This window comes from Ranitomeya variabilis, chromosome 8 (assembly GCF_051348905.1).
Source record: "Ranitomeya variabilis isolate aRanVar5 chromosome 8, aRanVar5.hap1, whole genome shotgun sequence".
Classification (NCBI taxonomy): Eukaryota; Metazoa; Chordata; class Amphibia; order Anura; family Dendrobatidae; genus Ranitomeya; species Ranitomeya variabilis.
This window is the reverse complement of record NC_135239.1, coordinates 188,906,579-188,924,710: the sequence shown is the minus strand read 5'-3', so window position 1 is coordinate 188,924,710 and position 18,132 is coordinate 188,906,579. Positions and strand designations below refer to the sequence as shown.

Sequence of the window (18,132 nt, the reverse complement as noted above, 5' to 3'; positions counted from 1 at the left end):
ACGGTCCAATTTTCATCCAGAATAGTAGGACAATTTTTTTTCTCACTGGTCATCCATGTGCAATCCATTTTTTTTGACTCAGCAGCTATTAATTTTTTACAGGACAATTTACAGTTTCCAGTGTTACAGAATTGCAATAAATCCGTAAAAATCAGACACTTTGGTCTGTATGGCACCTGATTTTTTATTCTCGCACCGATCCAATTTCGGAGTGAAATCGCAGCATTGTTGCAATTTTTCTCATACCGAATACAGCTGAAAAAACCCCCGCAAATCTGCAATGCCTCACTGAATAACATTGGGCCAAGTGCTATCCCTTTTTGTATTGGTTTGCAGTCGTCCAAGTTATACGCTTGTGTTTTTTTTTCTGGAATATCTGCCTAGATTTCTGCAAGTCCCATCCTCATATAGCAGTTGCAGACATTTCTGCAGTGCATTGGTGCGTGAATGTGGCCCCCGAATCAATCCTTTTCCTCCCCACGACTGTTTCATTTATTGGAATTTTTTTCTTTGTTCCATTTGGAACAGTTTTATTAGTAATATGAAACCTGATCACAATCAAGTATATTATTCTAGCAGAAGAATGACGATAACATCTGTGTAATTATCTGGAAACCACAACTGATATGATAAAATATCAGGAAATCGTCTTCCGAGGCAGATCAAATGATGATCTTATGAGATACTGATGTGAATTTGGGTTCCAGCGTTTCTCTTTTTACACCATGGTTAATGCATCGAGTGATGGGTTATGCAAGAATCTTACAGAGCGGAGTTGGAGACACCACCAGGCACTGCCTTGTACAAAGCTGCTCACATTAAGATCAAGGTTCTGTGCTTATATAAATATCCAAAGCTCAGGCTCAGTGCCCTCTGTCTTTTACAAAAGTGTTGTGGGGTTTTTTTAACACGAAAATGTCAAACATTACTCCAGACATTTTAAAAAAATACCTGTCCTGCCAAAGCGGAACGTTGCATGATGCATTGCAATGACCTTGTCCTTTGGTTTTAAGGTCCCCACCGTTGGGGATGATGAACATCTGATAACGCTTCATTGTATCCAAATAGTAGGGGAAGAAACTGTCGAATGAGAGGTGGTACTTTTCTAATTAGATCATCCATTTCATTGCACCAATTTATTTCCTACTACTGTAGAGCATTCAGTGTTTCCATCTCTCCTTCCAGTGCAATGTGCTTGAACAAAGTGGTAAAATTTAGCAAAATTTACCTTCAGCAGATAATGATTGAAGTTCTCCAACCTGACACATCACATTTTTGGTCCACCTTGGCCAACTTTCACCCTATGTACATGGGCAGCTTAGCAATGAGAGAAGCAATCTGCACCGTTTAGCCATTCTTGGTGTGATCTTCAGACAATCTATGGTGGAAGACAAGTCACTAACATAACAGATCCCACTTAAAGTGTCTGCAATTATAAGCAAAACTGTTGGCAAATCTGGGCTTGAGGTAAGAAGTAAAAGACGTGTTCAATCACTTGTTTGCAAATATTTCGGAAGGACTGTTAGTAAACCTGGGCTCACTTCTTTTCAGCCCTGTTTTTGCTCCCGGTACATTGTGCCGGGAACAATGGTTTGTTATGAATTTGGCTTCTGTACAGATTGTATGTGTAGTTTCCGAAGGAGAGTTCTTCCAGATAACCAAGCCTTGAAAAACTTTGACCTTTGTTTTCTCAGGCACTTCTAGACATGCAGCAGCTGCCAGGATCTCTATGGGATCAACAGGTTTCCTCAATCTTTTGAAGAGACATTTACAGCCAAAGAGGCAGCATTCCAGGTCTGGGGGCAGCAGGGGTTCATCAACGCAGCTTGTGGTCACGGGCAGGGGGATCCTTGTAGGAACATGTTGCTGAAAAGTCTGATTTTTTTTTTTTAAGTACCTACTGTAAAATTCAGACCTAAGAGAAAAACGTGTAAGTGTCCGCAATAGAAAATTAGAACACTTAACCCCCAAATCAGCATTTACATGGCATAAATATGAGAAAAAAGGAATGATTGATTGCTTTTGTGGGGGTCTGATCGGTAGCCATATAACTTGCCACCAAGGTCTTCTTTCTTCTTAAATGGAGTGTAACTAACTGGTTCCAAATGATATTGCTATAGAGCAACCTCCCCAAAATGCCATTACCTTATGTTTCTTTCATTTTCACTGCAAAGAAAATTAGCACAGGTAGGGGGTAAAGCATATATATATTCCTGCCAAGATTTGCTACCTACTTTGATGGCCCCATACCAAGCATCTCTAAGCTGGCTGAAATCAGTTTGTCTTCCCTAATGTGGATCCAAGAAGTATCGTTTCTCCTTGCGGAGAGAGTGACATGTCAAGCATGTCGAGATGAGGAGACTTAAAGCCGCAATGCTCCCTAATGTTTCCTTAATGTAAAAGTGACAGTTCTTGTTAGTGCTGGCTTCTGGTTACCCTTTCATCAGGTTTCGAAAGAAAATAATGGAAAAATGGAACCAAATCTCGGTTTACACTTACAGATTTCTAACCATAAGAGCTTGTGCAGATGACCATAAAAATCAGACAAGTGCTATCCTTTGTTTTACCTGATGGCACTCATCCCCGTGTTATTCTATGGGGTCAAGCACATGTCCGATTTCTTCTACCAGGTCCAAGGAAAAAAATCACAGCATGCACAAGTTGCATCCGATTGTCTAATCGCACTTGGCCATTTATGTCTTTGGGTCCGTGGAAAGAATCGGACTCGGATGACACGCGAGTGTGATCCGATTGTCACAGACTGACAGAATAGAGAAATGTTTTAATTTTTTTTGTCTATATCGATGAAAATCGGATCACACTGTGATCAAACTGTGATCAGAGAGTGATTAGCATAATCGGTCCAATTTTCTCGGATGAGAGAAAAACGGTCGTGTGACCTTAGTCGATTGGAGCTCTTTCGAGGCCCTGTTATGTGTTGAGACATGCAGCCGCAGGGACTCGAACATATTATTCAAGCATGCCGAAGACACTTGGATAGCACCCGAGCATGCTCAGATAACACCTTATCCCAACACGCTCGCTCATCACTGTTACTTATATAACATCATTCATCCTGCAGCACTTTACAGATATCATCATCTCTGTCCCCTTAGGGGCTCACAATCTAATTTCCCATCAATATGTCTTTGACAACTGGAGAACCCGGAGGAAACCCACAAAAACACAAGGAGAACATACAAACTCCTTGCAGATCTATGGACTAATTTAACAATTAATGTTTCAGAAACTCTCGGGACTTTGCCATGATATCGGCTGAATACAAGAAGATATATTGTGCGTCTTCCATGTACAAAACCGTTGATGAAGCTTTTTTTTTTCTTTTTCTGTCCTCGCAGGACGTGTCATTCAACGTTTTGTTCTGAACGCAGTAAATAAGGAAAGGTCAGGTTCAGCATTTTTCTCTTCCATACGGTCCATGCTATTAATAGGGTGATTACAGAGCTCCGGGCGCTCTGCGCGGTTACTCACATCGCCGGCCTCACTTCTGCGTTACACAACTCATCATTCATTACCTCGGGGTTCTCCTTTTATGTGATAATAATTATTGCTCATACGCTATGTCCTATTCTACAACGAGATGACGAATTCTAACATCTGTCTGTACACGGGCGTCAAATCCTATACCATTAATCAACGTAATGAACAGTTGTCAGAAATACTTTGGTTACATTCTTTATACCGGTGCGAATGTTTTAATTACTAAAAAGTCTATAAAAATTCCTTTTCTTCAGACTGCTCCATTTCTTGTCCATCTAATGACCGCTGCGATAATTACGCCATCATGCGTGCTGCACGTACTACAGTTCTGGAAATATTCCTGAGATTCAGAAAGACCATACGGATAGAAATTTGCCACTGTCTTAATTTTTTTTCTTTTCTGCAGAAATATCAAACTGGTTTCTGAAGTGGTCTAACTGGCTTGTAAAGTTTACGGTAAGGTGTGTACCACTGGTTAACACAACCCTGAGCCTTCTGCACATGGCCCCATATCCTCTGAGTTGTATGGAGCCATGGGACTATACCGTACCTCTGTATACCGCTGAAGTCACAAGCGCTGCCATGTTGTCTCTTGCAGACAGCTCGGCTATGTGCTTGAGACCCTAAACTAGTTCCACAAGTCTGACATTCATGGACCGAGTACAGACCGTGATGTCCAGATTGCCCACTGGTGTCTTGGCCCAAACACAACAGCCTCATATACGCCTATCACACAGTTGAGCACAGATCAGGACACCCGCTAGCGATCCAGATCTGAATGTTTGCCAACATTTGACATGTCATAGAGTCATAGAGAAGTATCAGAAGTTTAGATTGGAGGGGCTCCGGATGCTGAACCCCACCAATCCCTTACACAGAGGAGCAGGAGGGCTCGGCTGAATCGGGCTCATAGACTTTCAAGTCTTGGAGGAAAGTAGCACTGGGCTGAGCAGGTCTTCATGTTACTGATCAGCACTCATTTTATAACAGTTGTGTGCATAATGTATGACTTGTAATCTCCATCATTCTGGTAGACTGCTTCAGGTAAACACAACCTGTAATTTCTCCACATGGCTGAGACTGGGGTCAGAGTCCTTTGACAATTGATTAAGACTGACCTAATTTCACATAGGAGTTCAAATACCTTTCTGCTAATTACTTACTGGTTACGGATGATCAGAGCAGCTCTTAAACCAGTAGAGCATAGTATGTACTGACTGTCCAGCTGATAAAACCCCCCATACGCCCAACCAAATGAACCCTTTAACCTCCCTTTAAGGAATAGGGGCCACCCCAAAGTGCAAACAGTCATCATAACAATGATAATTGGATGTAAACTAGCAGAGTCCTTGCTGAGGAACACATATTTCCATTACGACCCGGCTGATTGTACAATCAATAACAGCATTGAAGTGTGAGATTTCACCAATAGCCAATTAGCGGTTTGTCCTTTCGGCTGTTCAATACAAATGTGATCATGTTTTATTGGTTGTATTTTTGATAAAATGTCATTTAATAGCTTAGACTAGAATTGTCCAAAATATTAGGTCCTTAACTGCTGCAAAAACTACAAATACCAGCATGCCAGTCAGAAATCATTGGTCTTAGAAAATGCCGGAAAGCATTTTCCATTGACTTTCTGACACCGATCTTTGGTGCCAGTAGTTTATACGAGCTCCCGCCCCGACAGTAGTGCCGGCTCCTTTAATGAGTGTATGATATACTTGTGTTATGTAAGCTTTTTTACATGTTGAAATAGAATATGTTGGTGCTGTGTAAATAATAATCGTGTCTGGGGCGCGGAGTTCCTGCTGCTGTGTAAAAACCTGAGTGGGAAATCCTACGTTCTGTCTTGCTACACTCCCTGAATTAGGTTGATCATTATTTTTCTTTTTACTTATTTATATATTTATTTATTTTGATCTTTTTCTTACAATTCCACATTTATTTCATTAATTATTTTATATACTGTTTGTCTAGTCTGTGAATAATGACATTAACACTCAAGACTAGAGATGAGCGAATTTGATCGGGTCCCTGCTCATTCGGCAAGTTATAGCCCTTACCAAATAAGCTGTAGAGGGAACCCGGACACATGGAGCGTGCCGGCTGATCAGCTGTCCGGCTCCGCAGCTGCATGTGTCGCGGCTATGTGACAGTCACAACACGCAGGCTCTCCATGCGTGTATTGCGACTTTGACACAACCGTGACACATGCAGCTGCGGCACCGGACAGCTGATCAGCCGGCACGCTCCATGTGTCCAGGTTCCCTCTGCAGCTTATTCAGTAAGATAGGAAAAGCTCTGAGCATATTCATAGGTTTCCGTTAACTTAATGGAGGCCAAAAGAGTGGGTTTTTTTTGCCTTTGTCAGATTAGTATAAGTCACTATAGAATATTGTAATAAGGCTACGCTGTTCCACACAATGGTACATAGTAAAGCGATGTATACCATTCTGTATAATTTTTTCTGCCTCCATTGAGAGGCACTGGATGTTGGATGAGGCCTCTGTATGACGTCCCTAAGGGCATCCCTGGTATATTTGTCAAATGGACATGATGGGAACATAGCCTCAATTTGCAAACTTAAGTAGGCTTTGAAATAGTCTGTAACTGGCAGGGGCCATTGTGCCAGGTATAAGTTACATTGTGGAGATGACATTGTAAGTGTAACTGCACGATGTAGATTTATTTGGGTGTAAGTGTGTTTGCTGTTAAATCTAGTCCTAATTCCATAGTGGATGATGCAAAGCATTTTTTTTTTATGGTATTAGGCTCGATCTCGAGCCATGGCGACTTGATGGATGAACGATCTGTAGAAGATTGATGTGGTGCAAGCCTAGATAGGTCCACCAGGGTCTTCTCCACTGGTGAATGAACGATCTGTAGATCGATCTTGTGCAAGCCTAGATAGGTCCACCAGGGTCTTCTCCACAGTTACCTTGATAGTATCAAGCCATCGGTTGCTGGTCTTCCTCTTTTTCTTGTTCCTTCTATTCTTCTGACCATGATGTCCTTCTCCAGTGATTGCTCTAGTCTGATGTGTCCAAAGTAGGCAACTTGTAGCTTGGTGATCTTTGCTTCGGTTGCCATGTCTGGCTTGATTTATTCCACAAAAAGATTTCATGGTATTGACCGGTTGTGTACATTTAACACCTCTAGGATGTGCGAGATAATGTGATGCGGTAGATAATTGGAAACAATATAGGTAATTTACAGGAGCTTGTAAGAATTGTGCAGATCTTACCATATCAGACTCTCTTTTCAACACCCTAAATTTCTATAGAATTATGTGAAAACGAGGGTGTAAATTGTGGAACTGATTCTGAGGGCACCGTTGCCATGCTGTGCCTCCAGATCTAGAAGATAATACACACCCTAACCTCATGCCTTAGGGCGATTGTCTCTCTTCAGTGTGACTGTCAGATAGGAAAGATATAGAGGAATTTTAATTGTTCATGTATTCTAGAAGGCGTGTGTACATAGTGAACATATTTGGAGTCACCTAAGTGATGAGCGTTTCTGAAAATACTGGAATCATAGTCCAACAGAAAACATAGTAGAGGGCACAATATTTTTTGTTCTCCTACTTTTTCACCATCTATATGAAATATAGCCACATTTCCCCTTTTTCTGAGCCCCGAACATGTTCACATCAGCCATAAGAAATGGGGTTGTGTCCAACCTGAGCAGAGACAACTCCTTTGTTCCACACCTTCTGTTGCCTACATCTACATGGGCTGTATATTTGCTTCATTTCACCTTGATGAGAACTTGGCCTAGAAATGAAACTAGAAATACACTTGTCCTCACTGTTTAAGTCCCCATATATATTGAATAAAAGTTGTTCTAACCTGCTAATTTCAGCAGGATCGGCTGACCATCTAATGTGTATGTGGTCTTAGCGACTGTCTCATGGCCGATTGTGTAAGGAGACCTAAAGATTGGGTGGTTGGAATTCAACCACCTGATCCTTTTATGCTGTGGGAAGGTGTAAGAGGGCAGAGGGTCTCTCTTCATAGAGTTCATGGGGGAATTGGTAAGAATAGCTGTCAGCTGCTTGATCATTCGAGCGATAACTTTCTAATATGTATGTTCAGCTTGTCCGAAAGGTGGAGGAGGACGAGGTGCATGACTTATTTGCTTAGACACGGAGATAATTTCTTTATATATTTCTCAGATTTTAATTATGATACAAGGTAAAAATAGAACTGAAGACAATTGAGATGAATTATTTTCAAATTTTTTTGTCTTATTTATTTTCTGGTTTATTTTTTTTTAGCATCTTTTATAGTTTTTGGGTGAATATGTTTCTACCGTGATGTTGCACCAGCTTTGTGATCACCATGTACCATGTGAAGATGTAGGAAAGATGGTCACCCTCATTCCAGTCATATAAGTCTCAGTTCCATGAATTTTTATTTGGAAACCTTAGGTGTTTTATCAAACTCCAGCAACTGTTGATTCAAATGTTTGTTGTCCATCTGATCTTTGAGGACTAACTGGGGACGTCCTATCGATAAGTTCAGGTGCATCTACAAAATGTAGGTGGCTACATAACTACAGCGTGATTTATAGATGTCTGCTTAATAAGAGCGGGTTTCATAACTCCCTGATTTGATTGATGTCATCTCATGTTCTTGCCGTTCGCTGTGGTTTTGGATTTCTAACAAGTTATGAGACTTCATAAGGATTCTGTGGATTCAAGGCCAGTTTTGCCGGTAGCAGACTAATAAAGTAAGGTCCTTTGGCAGAAAGCCAGAGAAAATGTTGACTTACCTTTCCGATTGCTGAATTCATTTGATATCTTGTTCAGATTAATAGGCTGGCAAGATGTAACATCTGTGAATAATAATACTCTGTTTGATTTCTTTGACCCCCGTGTGATTTGGGGGTAATAGTTTTGTCATAAATTATGGGTAATGTATGTTTTCTGACAGAAGGAAGTTCAAATTGCAGTCAAATGTTCTTGAGAATTAGAAAAACCGTATATGGATGCAATTTGCATGAATGTAAAGGGTCAGGTCATATTTTCCTCCATGGGAATTCTGTAGGTGCCAGCTGTAGGGTACGAGCTGTGAAGTAGTAGTAGGGAATGTGTGCATACAAAGGGGTTGTATGAAGTTAGCTAACATAGAACAACTCAAAAAAACTCAACATGAAGAGCAGACTCACCAAAGCCTTGTCAGATGACAAATGCACTAGTGTATGAAGTTAGTAAAACTTGGCTGGCTTCTTCCTAAAACAGCGCCACTCTTGTGCACAAAATGTGTCTGGCATTGCACCTTAGCTTATTCAAGGGAAGCCGCAGTACCACATACAACCAATGGATAAAAGTGGTGCTGGTTCAGGGTATGAGCTTCAATATCAGACAAGGCTCATGGACAAGAGTGCTAAACGGAGCCTTGAAAACTCACACAATCCCTGTTGGAAATGGTTATACTTGATCACTCATGGTTGTGTGGTCAATAATCCACTGGTTTGTATAAAAGGTAAATTCCTTCTGCATAGTGTGATCTACATAACAGACATAAAGAGAGAGGGGGTTTAAAATAACAACCATAATACTACACCTCGGCACTCTCCATAGACGTGTAAAAAAGAGAAGAGACTTAAAGCTGTAGATGTGATAATAGACAATAAAAGAAGATGTCACGTGCTAAAAAAAAAAATGGAGTCAAGTACCTTGTAAGAATCCCTGGTCTCCCCTGATTCTGCCCCTTTTTTCCGTTTTATGCTACGTCGTTCCATTGCAGAGATATTGACATTTGTTGCTTTTGGAGAACAGTATGTGAAATCTCTTCTGGTAGTTCAACTGAGTGTTTCTTCTCTGGGAGTGAGTGCTTCCATTTCTCCCTCCAAAACTTTGCCAATCACAGCTCACCAGCTGATTTAGCAGTCAGTGTTATACCCGGCTATGACTGGCAGCATCTGGGAGGGAGCGGTGAAAGAGCACAGCCCAGAGAAGACTCTGAAAAAATGTTTGCTTGATATGCAAACAGAAATTGCACATCCTGCGCTGCAGAAAAACAAATGTGAATATCTCTGCAATGGAGCGATGTATCACAAAATGGAAAAGAGCAGCAGACTCAGGACAGCATAGAGATTTTTACAAGGTGTAACTATTTTTTTTTTAAGCAAGTGACAGTTTGTGGGGCTATATTTACACATGAACTCATGTTTTAGAGTCGATATTCATTCTATTTCTACAGAGAGCAAACAATGTTCAGAAAATCCAAAGTTTGCAGACAGTTCTTCTGAGGATGCATCCTGTGTACCACATCATTTACCATCATCCTCGTATATAAATATCTACATAGTTAATCACTGTCCGTCAAAACTTAGACTTTGACTTTGGCCCTAGGGGAGAAGCATAAAGACTTTCTTCTGCCTACAAACACTGACTCACAAACCGTCTAAACCTACTTCAAAGCCCGCACTCTTACTTCTGGGACTCAGCGGTAACTTGCAGAAGATGTATTTAAGTCATCAGCAAATGTTCAGGGCCTCTCTGTAGTCAGAAGACTGTGATCCATTGGTAGCAAGAAGTGTATTTGAAGTCAGAGACGACTCACGTGTCCATAAAGGTACACTGTAGTCCTCAACGTGATATATGCAATATAATAACTGTGTTAGATCTGTATGAGTCTACTATATTTTTAAGAATCTGTCACTGACACGTCTGTTTTAGTAATTACCGGTACTTGAGTCCTCCTGATATATCAGTTGTGGATCATCTTTTCTTACAACTGTGTGTTCTTCTGTTGCTCTGTTATTCCTCCTGCAAATTTATAAATAAATTGACTACAGGGAGTTACCATTCTTTTTGTAAGGGGAGAGTCAAACCGCCGTATAACTTGGACGAGGATAGCAACGCAATGTTCGGACTGGCCATCGGCACTCCTGACCCTAGTGTGATAGCGTGTATTTCTCTGCAGCTGTCATGCTCGGATCGGGAGAGCCGATGGCCAGTCCAACATTGCGTTGCGATGCTAATCTGAATTATATGGCGGTCTGACTCTTCCAACACTGATTGGACAATGTCGGACTGTGAAGACATGTCCCCACTTGTAACACCTAGTCATTAATCTGTTCATAAACTTTTAGGAGAAATAACTGAAGAACTGGAGAATGAGCAGTTCCAGATTCAATTATGACTACATGTACTTACTAAAATCGACATGTCAAGAAAGCTGACCGGTAGTGATGAGCGAGTATACTCGTTGCTCAGGTTTTCCCGAGCATGCTCCGGTGGTCTCCGAGTATTTGTGACTGCTCAGAGATTTAGTTTTCATCGCCGCAGCTGCATGATTTACGGCTTCTATATAGCTTGAATACATGTGGGGATTCCCTAGGCAACCCCCACATGTACTCAGGCTGGCTAGTAGCTGTAAATCATGCAGCTGCGTCAACAAAAACTAAATCTCCGAGCAGTTACAAATACTCGGAGACCACCCGAGCATGCTCGGGAAAACCCGAGCAACGAGTATACTCGCTCATCACTACTGACCGGTCCTTTTTTTTAAACTTGTCACTGAGTTGTATCTCTGTTATTTCTCCTGGAAATATACAAACAAGTTAACGAATGGGTTCTACTACTCTCTTTGTGGATGAGTTGTGTCCTTCCATGGTCTGACACTATCAACACTGATTAAACTGTGCAGAGACTAACTCATTTGATAAGGGCAAAGGCAACATCCAGTTTTTGATTTACTTAGCCATTTCCACGAGGAACGACAAGCTCCAGAACAATCCATATTCCAGAATTGATATAATTTTTGTGTATTTCATGTATTCACTGAAATAAAGATGTCAGGGAAGGTGGCTGATCCTCTTGAAAGAAGAAGAATAATAGAGGGACTGTACAGTGCACAAATGCATTTTCTAAAACAGACCTATCGGTATGTTTTGAGCATTTCTATACTTTTACTATCAGCACTTTTTTTTCCCCCATTTTCTTTTTGTGCGACTTTAGTTTTTGATCCCTACGTTAATAATCTTTTATGGTCATTCTCATTTTTTTCTGAATGGTTCACATACCGACATTCATTTTGCGCAGTGACTGTACTCAATAAACTGTGCACCATCGCTTGCTTGTGAAGTCACAGATGACCTTCATATTTTTTACTGACCCCTTTTCTCTGGATATGGCTGAGCTTTTGACCTCCGCAGATGAAGCAAGAACTATTTTGCCATCTTGACAGCTGGTGGAGCATAAAGTACAAAGCAAAGAAGCGCACTATTGTATGGCACCTGGACCGAGACAGTGAATCCGTAGTTAATGTTATCCAGGTCACTGGCTCTTGTATTCCCAGAACAATACGAGGGGCTCAGAGTGCAGCTCGTCTTTCTTTTCGGAAGCCAAATCAAACTTGACTTTCAGTGGAGTGTGCTCTCCAGCCGAGTGTGGTAATTAGCGGTCTGTGGGTGGTCCGTGCGCTGAAATTCAATAGAACGCTAATCAATACTATGAGAAAACAATTTAACATGACCTGACAACCCAGAGTATACGATTTCTTCAAAATCATTATGACCTATGAATGAGGCACTAAAATCCCTGCCACAATATTACAACGTAGTAGTGAAAGAGTGGAGGAATGCCTGACCGGTAATTTTGCAATAAACTGCAAAAAAAATTATGAATTTATCTTCAACCTGTGGATTTCCAGCTGTCGCCAACTACAATTCTTACCATGCTCTATATATGAGGACTGAGAGCATGCTGGGACATGTAGTTTCATAACAGCGAGAGACCTGTATGTTCAGAATCAGAATGTTTAGACAGGCAAAATGCAGCATAGACTGTCATTGTTCTCTACAGCACATGTGCTGCCGAGAAATTTAATATTTTAAGCGAACTTAAAACTCATTTGAGACTTTGGCTTGTTCCACAGACGATTGGCAGCCTGTTTACATGGCATGAGTAGGAGGCACCCTGATGCTTTCCTGCCTAAATATATTTTATCACTTGCCAAATCGTCATGTACCTTAGAAACTAAATCTCCTCCAGATGTGATTACCACCGTTGAGTTTGCACAGCATGATGGTCTTTTGTCTTGCTGTTTGCATACACATGGGCCACACAATGCAGGGAGAATACAAATCCTGACTTGTTGAGAGACTACCCCGGCTTTCCTTCGTGATACCGGTTCAGGTGTCTGCAATACATTAACAGCTGCTTTGTACCTAATCTCGCTTGTTTGCTGAGCTAATTTGCTTCCTTGTAACCCACAAGTTCTACGGTTTGACATCCTGTTTGTAAACAGTCTATAAACAAACCAGTGTCCAGAAAAATCCACCATCATGATATAGGGAGCAGAGGAACCACTGTAGGCCACCGCCTAGTCAACATGCAAAAGACAGCGCAGGCCAACTCCTCCTGCCCAAATACCTATAGATGACTCTCACAATTCTACTTCATATTATATGGTAACTGTTCTTTTTATTAGAAATGGCCTGAACAAAGATTTGTTTAATAATTCAAGTTTAGACCCGCTATGTGCAACCGTGTGAGTCTATGTTGTCTCTGGAGGAGACTATCTCTGTAACATGGCATGAATAGGGTTTACCTTTGTTATTAAGAATCGCAACTTGCTTCCGTACAAAGTCGGAGGTGTAGTATATGACAATAGAAATCTATGGACACCTTGTTATACTAATGTGAATCCTTCCAATGAGGAATTTGCCTCTAGAGGTAAAAAGTTAGTGCATGCCATAGTCGGAGCCTGTGACGCTTCTCTAAGGACTCTCTTGGTTCTTCTTTTCCTATATGCTGCTGTTTTTTCTTTCTTTTGCCGTTTCTACCACTGTTCTCTGGATCATTCCCAGTCATCTGGTACATCACTTGTTGTGCCAAACTGGTTCTACAGCTGGATGCAGCATTTTTTTTTTACTCGGCTACAATGAACCAATGTGCAAAGTGCACAACTTTATCATTAGTTGTGTCCATCTCGAGCAAATAAAAAAAACAAAACTGGTCAGATACAACTGATAAATGGAAATCCAGTCATAGCGGAGCCGATATGATTTATAGGTTGGTGCTACATTACCTGCCACTCGGAAGCTGAAAGTGATTTCAACAAATGCAAGTCTGCATTCACACTGGCCCACTTGCCGCTTTAAACAACCACCGATTGGCTATGTAGAAGCTGATCAGCGGTCTCTTAGTAGCCTGTTTGGATAGGCTGACAGCACTTACATAGCCATAGAATTATTATTAAACGATCATTCTGTGCATAAAATGCCATTTCTTGGCAACACATGTACTGCTGAAATAAAAATCATTTCATCTGCCAAAGAAGTGTTTCAATCATTCATCTGTTTAGACCGGCTGATTATCGGGAAACAGCCAGGATAATCGGCCTGTCTAAATGCTCCCGAATATAGATCTGTATCATGTGCACCCATTTGCCTCTTCTGATCCCCTTTATCTTGTGGCCTTCTTAAGTGGGTTTTTTTTGGACTATGGGTGTAGTATCAATCTGACAATTCGATAAATCTCTTTAGTATGTTCTGAATACAGGGAAGGAAGATAGGAGTCACTCTACATAATGAGGATTGTCTCCTCCTGATTTATTCCCCAGGTCCCCGTAGACCTTATAAAGCTATGGGACAATGACCAGCGATCTGTCTTTATAAAGGACATGAACAGTCTGGGGTACACATATCATTGGACAATAGACGGAGAGGGCTGTAACATGACTAATGTCCTATTGTTAGGGCATTGACTCGGGCAACCCAAGTCTTTCAAGAGAGGAAATATCAGAACAAACTTTGTGGTCCTTTGAAGATAACATGCCGTCTGCCTCAGACGAACACAATAGGGTCTGAGATGTGGGACTACATTCTTTTGAGGACACAGGCAAAAGACTGCTGTATGGAGTCGGGATAATATACAGGAACTTCCTGTCCGATCGACCGAAAATCAAACAACATTTTGTTTGTGTTTTGAATATAAAAGGAACTTGTGTTTTCTTCTCGGGCTTTTCCTTCATTGCACATTCCCAGTCCATTGTTGTTTTACAGTAATAAAATGTGAAGATAATGGTCATCCCAGACAATATAACTGATACTGAAGCCCAATCTGATTGCAGATTTTGCTTGTTGCATCAATCTAAACAGAGTGATCTATTTCAAGTGTTTATTTCTGTTAATGTTGATGATTATGGCTTACAGCCAATGAAAACCCAAAAGTGAGTATCTCAGTAAATTAGAATACTTTATAACACCAGCTTGAAAAATTATTATTATTCAGTAGATGCACTCAATACTTGGTCGGGCTCCTTTTGCTTCAAATACTGCATCAATGCAGCGTGGCATGGAGGCGATCAGCCTGTGGCACTGCTGAGGGGTTATGGAAGCCCACTTTCACGATCCATTTTTGCATTTGTGGCAGATCTGGTTTCCCTCAGTTTAAGACCTTTTTTCCTTTCTGGCCATCGGGGGTTAATGCAGTCCCAGTGGCCGCTGGTGTTATTGCATTGCTGCTGGGTCAGCTGATATTGGTGGTGACCACTCCCACCATCCTTTAAGAGGTCACCTAATGCATCAGCTGACTGTCGGCATTAGTTCATTCTGCAGCGAACAAGCTGGGAGAAGGAGCTTGCTGGGAACAGTTGTTCTTCTGCTGAGTCCAGTGAATCTGGAGTTTCTTCCCGCTGTGCTGTGCTTTGCAGCAATAAGCTAAGTGTTGTTTTCCTATACCTTGTCTGTCTTTCTTTACCCCTTGTTGTATTAGTGCAGCGGTGGGACCATTGCTCTCACCTGCCAGTTCCCTACGTAGGGATAAGTGCAGGGCAAGTGAGGGACTAGGTATCCTGGTCAGCAACGGGGTGAAAGAACCCGTATAGGGACGATAGTAAGATCAGGGCACATCTGCAGGCGAGTGCAGGAGGTGCCCATTCCCTACCGACAGGGCCCACCGTTGTAATTGTTGCCCCCGGTGTTCCCTTGTTTGTTGTGCTGTTTGTGACAGACCTACGGTTGTGTCATTTCATACCGGGCCAGTCACATCGTGACACCCAGGTTGCTTTGATAGCAGCCTTCAGCTAGTCTGCATTGTTGGGTCTGGTGTCTCTCATCTTCCTCTTGATAATATCCTATAGATTCTCTATGAGGTTAAGGTCAGGCGAGTTGGCTGGCCAGTCAAGCACAGTGATACTGTTGCTTATAAACCAGGTATTGGTACTTTTGGCAGTGTGGACAGGAGCCAAGTCCTGCTGGAGAATAAAATTTCCATCTCCAAAAAACTTGGCAGAAGGAAACATGAAGTGCTCTAAAATTTCCTGGTCGACGGCTGCGCTGACTTTGGTCTTGATAAAACACAGTGGACCTACACCAGCAGATGATCTCAAGCAGCTTGCATTGTGGCCTCTCCATTCTTCCTCCAGACTCTGGGACCTTGATTTCCAAATGAAATGCAAAATGTACTCTCCTTGTGGAGTGTGTCAATGACAGCCTTTTTTTGATGATATTCTAATTTTGTGAGAAGCACCTGTACATGAGTGTTTGGCTCCACCGAGCACATGTTCATCTTAGGCCAGGTTCACACTGCGTTAGCAGCAGCCCGTTCAGCACATACGCTAACGGGCTGCTGTTAACGCAAGTGCCGACGTTACATCACGCTAGCGCAGATAGAGCTAGCAGATGCTCTCTCTGCGCTAGCAGTGACGGACCCGGAAACGCTGCAGTCCGCGTCTCAGGGTCCGTCACTCAATGACGGCACATGGCTAGCGCACGCCCATTGTGGGCGTGCGCTAGCGATGCGTCAGACATTGCATTCAATGGCGGCGTTACACCTCGTTATGCCACGGTGTAACGTAGTCCGTCTAACGGACGCCAGGAACTCAATGTGAACCCAGCCTTAGACAGAGGAGAAAGCCACTGTCAAACACTTCTAGCAGTAGTTGATCTCCCCTGAAATTCCTAATTCACAATCCTTAATCTCTCCCTGACATAATTGGTCAGGGAAGAGTCGGGAGGCCACCACACACATCATATGCCCAAAGAAACATTAAAGAGAGGTCCTTTATAAACCTATCAAACCAAGGTGAGTATAGACTTTAGGCCTGCCATACACATTAGACTAATGTTGCCTGATACGGACAGGGTCAGTTGACTAAGGTGTTTGGAGGCACCAGTCGACTGATAGTTGGGAGGGATGTCAATCGCACATGTCCGATTTCAGGCTGCTGATTGCATTGTTCTCCTGGAGGTGAGCCGCCAGCCGACATATCAGTTGGCAGCTTTGTCATAGAGAACATAGGGGCGCTCGGCTGATGGGAGGATTGGCTGAGATAGCTGTCGGCTGAATGATCGTTCAATCGACAGCCATCTAATGTGTATGGTCAGCCTTAGGTAAAGGGTGCCCTATTATAGATCTGTACACCAGAGATCTGGACTTTTAGTTTTCTTGGCCCTCAATGAAGCTTTAGCTCACAACGTGCTTGTTAGCATCAGGTTTTGGCTTGCATTTTGCATGGGGTGGTGATGAATACACTAAAATAATAAACTGATTTCTTGCAATTCCATAACCCTTTTCTGTCCTTCTCTCGTCAGTTTTGGGCAGTGAAACGCTGTATATACACATCCGTGTTAATGATTGTACGGATTGGTAAAAGCAAAGTGACACAATTGCCAAGTGGCCAATGTTACTTATATCATTTATATTGTCTGTGTTTAGTGCAGAAATGTCGTTCATATCTAACGAGGTCGGTAATGTGTTGCTTTTTCTGCTTTCTTCATAGGAGCCAAGTACAAAACGGGTCAAACCACTTTCAAGGGTCACATCACTTGCGAATCTCATTCCCCCAGTGCGTGCGACTCCTCTGAAGCGATTCAGCCAGTCTCTGCAGGTAAGCGAGGTTTGCCCTGTGCATCCTCTGTGCTATATGAAGTCTTTACCTGTACTGTATGCATGTAACCCTAGTGTTCCTCCAGCATCTTAGGGTCCCAATACACTTAAAGGGAACCTGTCATCACGTTTTCATATGTAACTAGTGCTATAGTTGCATAGTTGATTATCTCATCATAAAAATAATACAGATCCAATATACCAGTTATCAGAAATCTTGTGCAGAAACCATATGAAAATAAGGGTGGAAATCCTTTGGGGCTGTTTAAAAAAACGTGGAAGAATGAGTCCCCATTTCGAATTTCTGTAAAAAAGGTATCCCTTTTTTATTGAAGGACAAGCCCCCCTATGGCCATGACACTACTTCCCTATTTAAAAAGATGCTGATAAGTTCCCTTTAAGATAGCTGTAGGTTGAGCACTTATAGACTCGACCTCAGACATACATGTTCAGGGAGACACTTGTCAGCAGCTTATCTCCCACTGGGACCAAGGATCGGGCAGCTGAATTGCAGCATGTCTGATCCTTCTTTCCCCAAACAGATGTCTAGTGACCCCCGATACACATTACACGTTTAGCTAATGTGTATGGGCACCTGAAAGCACCAGTGTTTAGCGTGCTCTTCTTATCATAACATTTAGTGAAGAAGTGGGGTCTGGTAGATCTGCATTAAATTTATAAAGTTATTAAAGATATTATGGTTATTAGGATAGACATCAACCTCAAGGACCTCCCTGATCCGCACAATTCAGGGGCCGTGGCACTTACACCATAACATC

At 42.1% G+C, this 18,132-nt stretch overlaps 1 protein-coding gene across 3 annotated transcripts in view; it reads left to right on the top strand.

The window, feature by feature from the left end:
• The window catches only part of ARHGEF3 (Rho guanine nucleotide exchange factor 3), a 324,746-nt gene that overhangs the window by 281,012 nt on the left and 25,602 nt on the right, over positions 1-18,132 (top strand). For all 3 annotated transcript variants that reach the window (XM_077278523.1, XM_077278521.1, XM_077278522.1), the window contains one exon: positions 17,247-17,354. In XM_077278523.1, the coding sequence (XP_077134638.1) occupies positions 17,247-17,354 (108 nt within the window). The remainder of the gene's footprint in view (positions 1-17,246; positions 17,355-18,132) is intronic.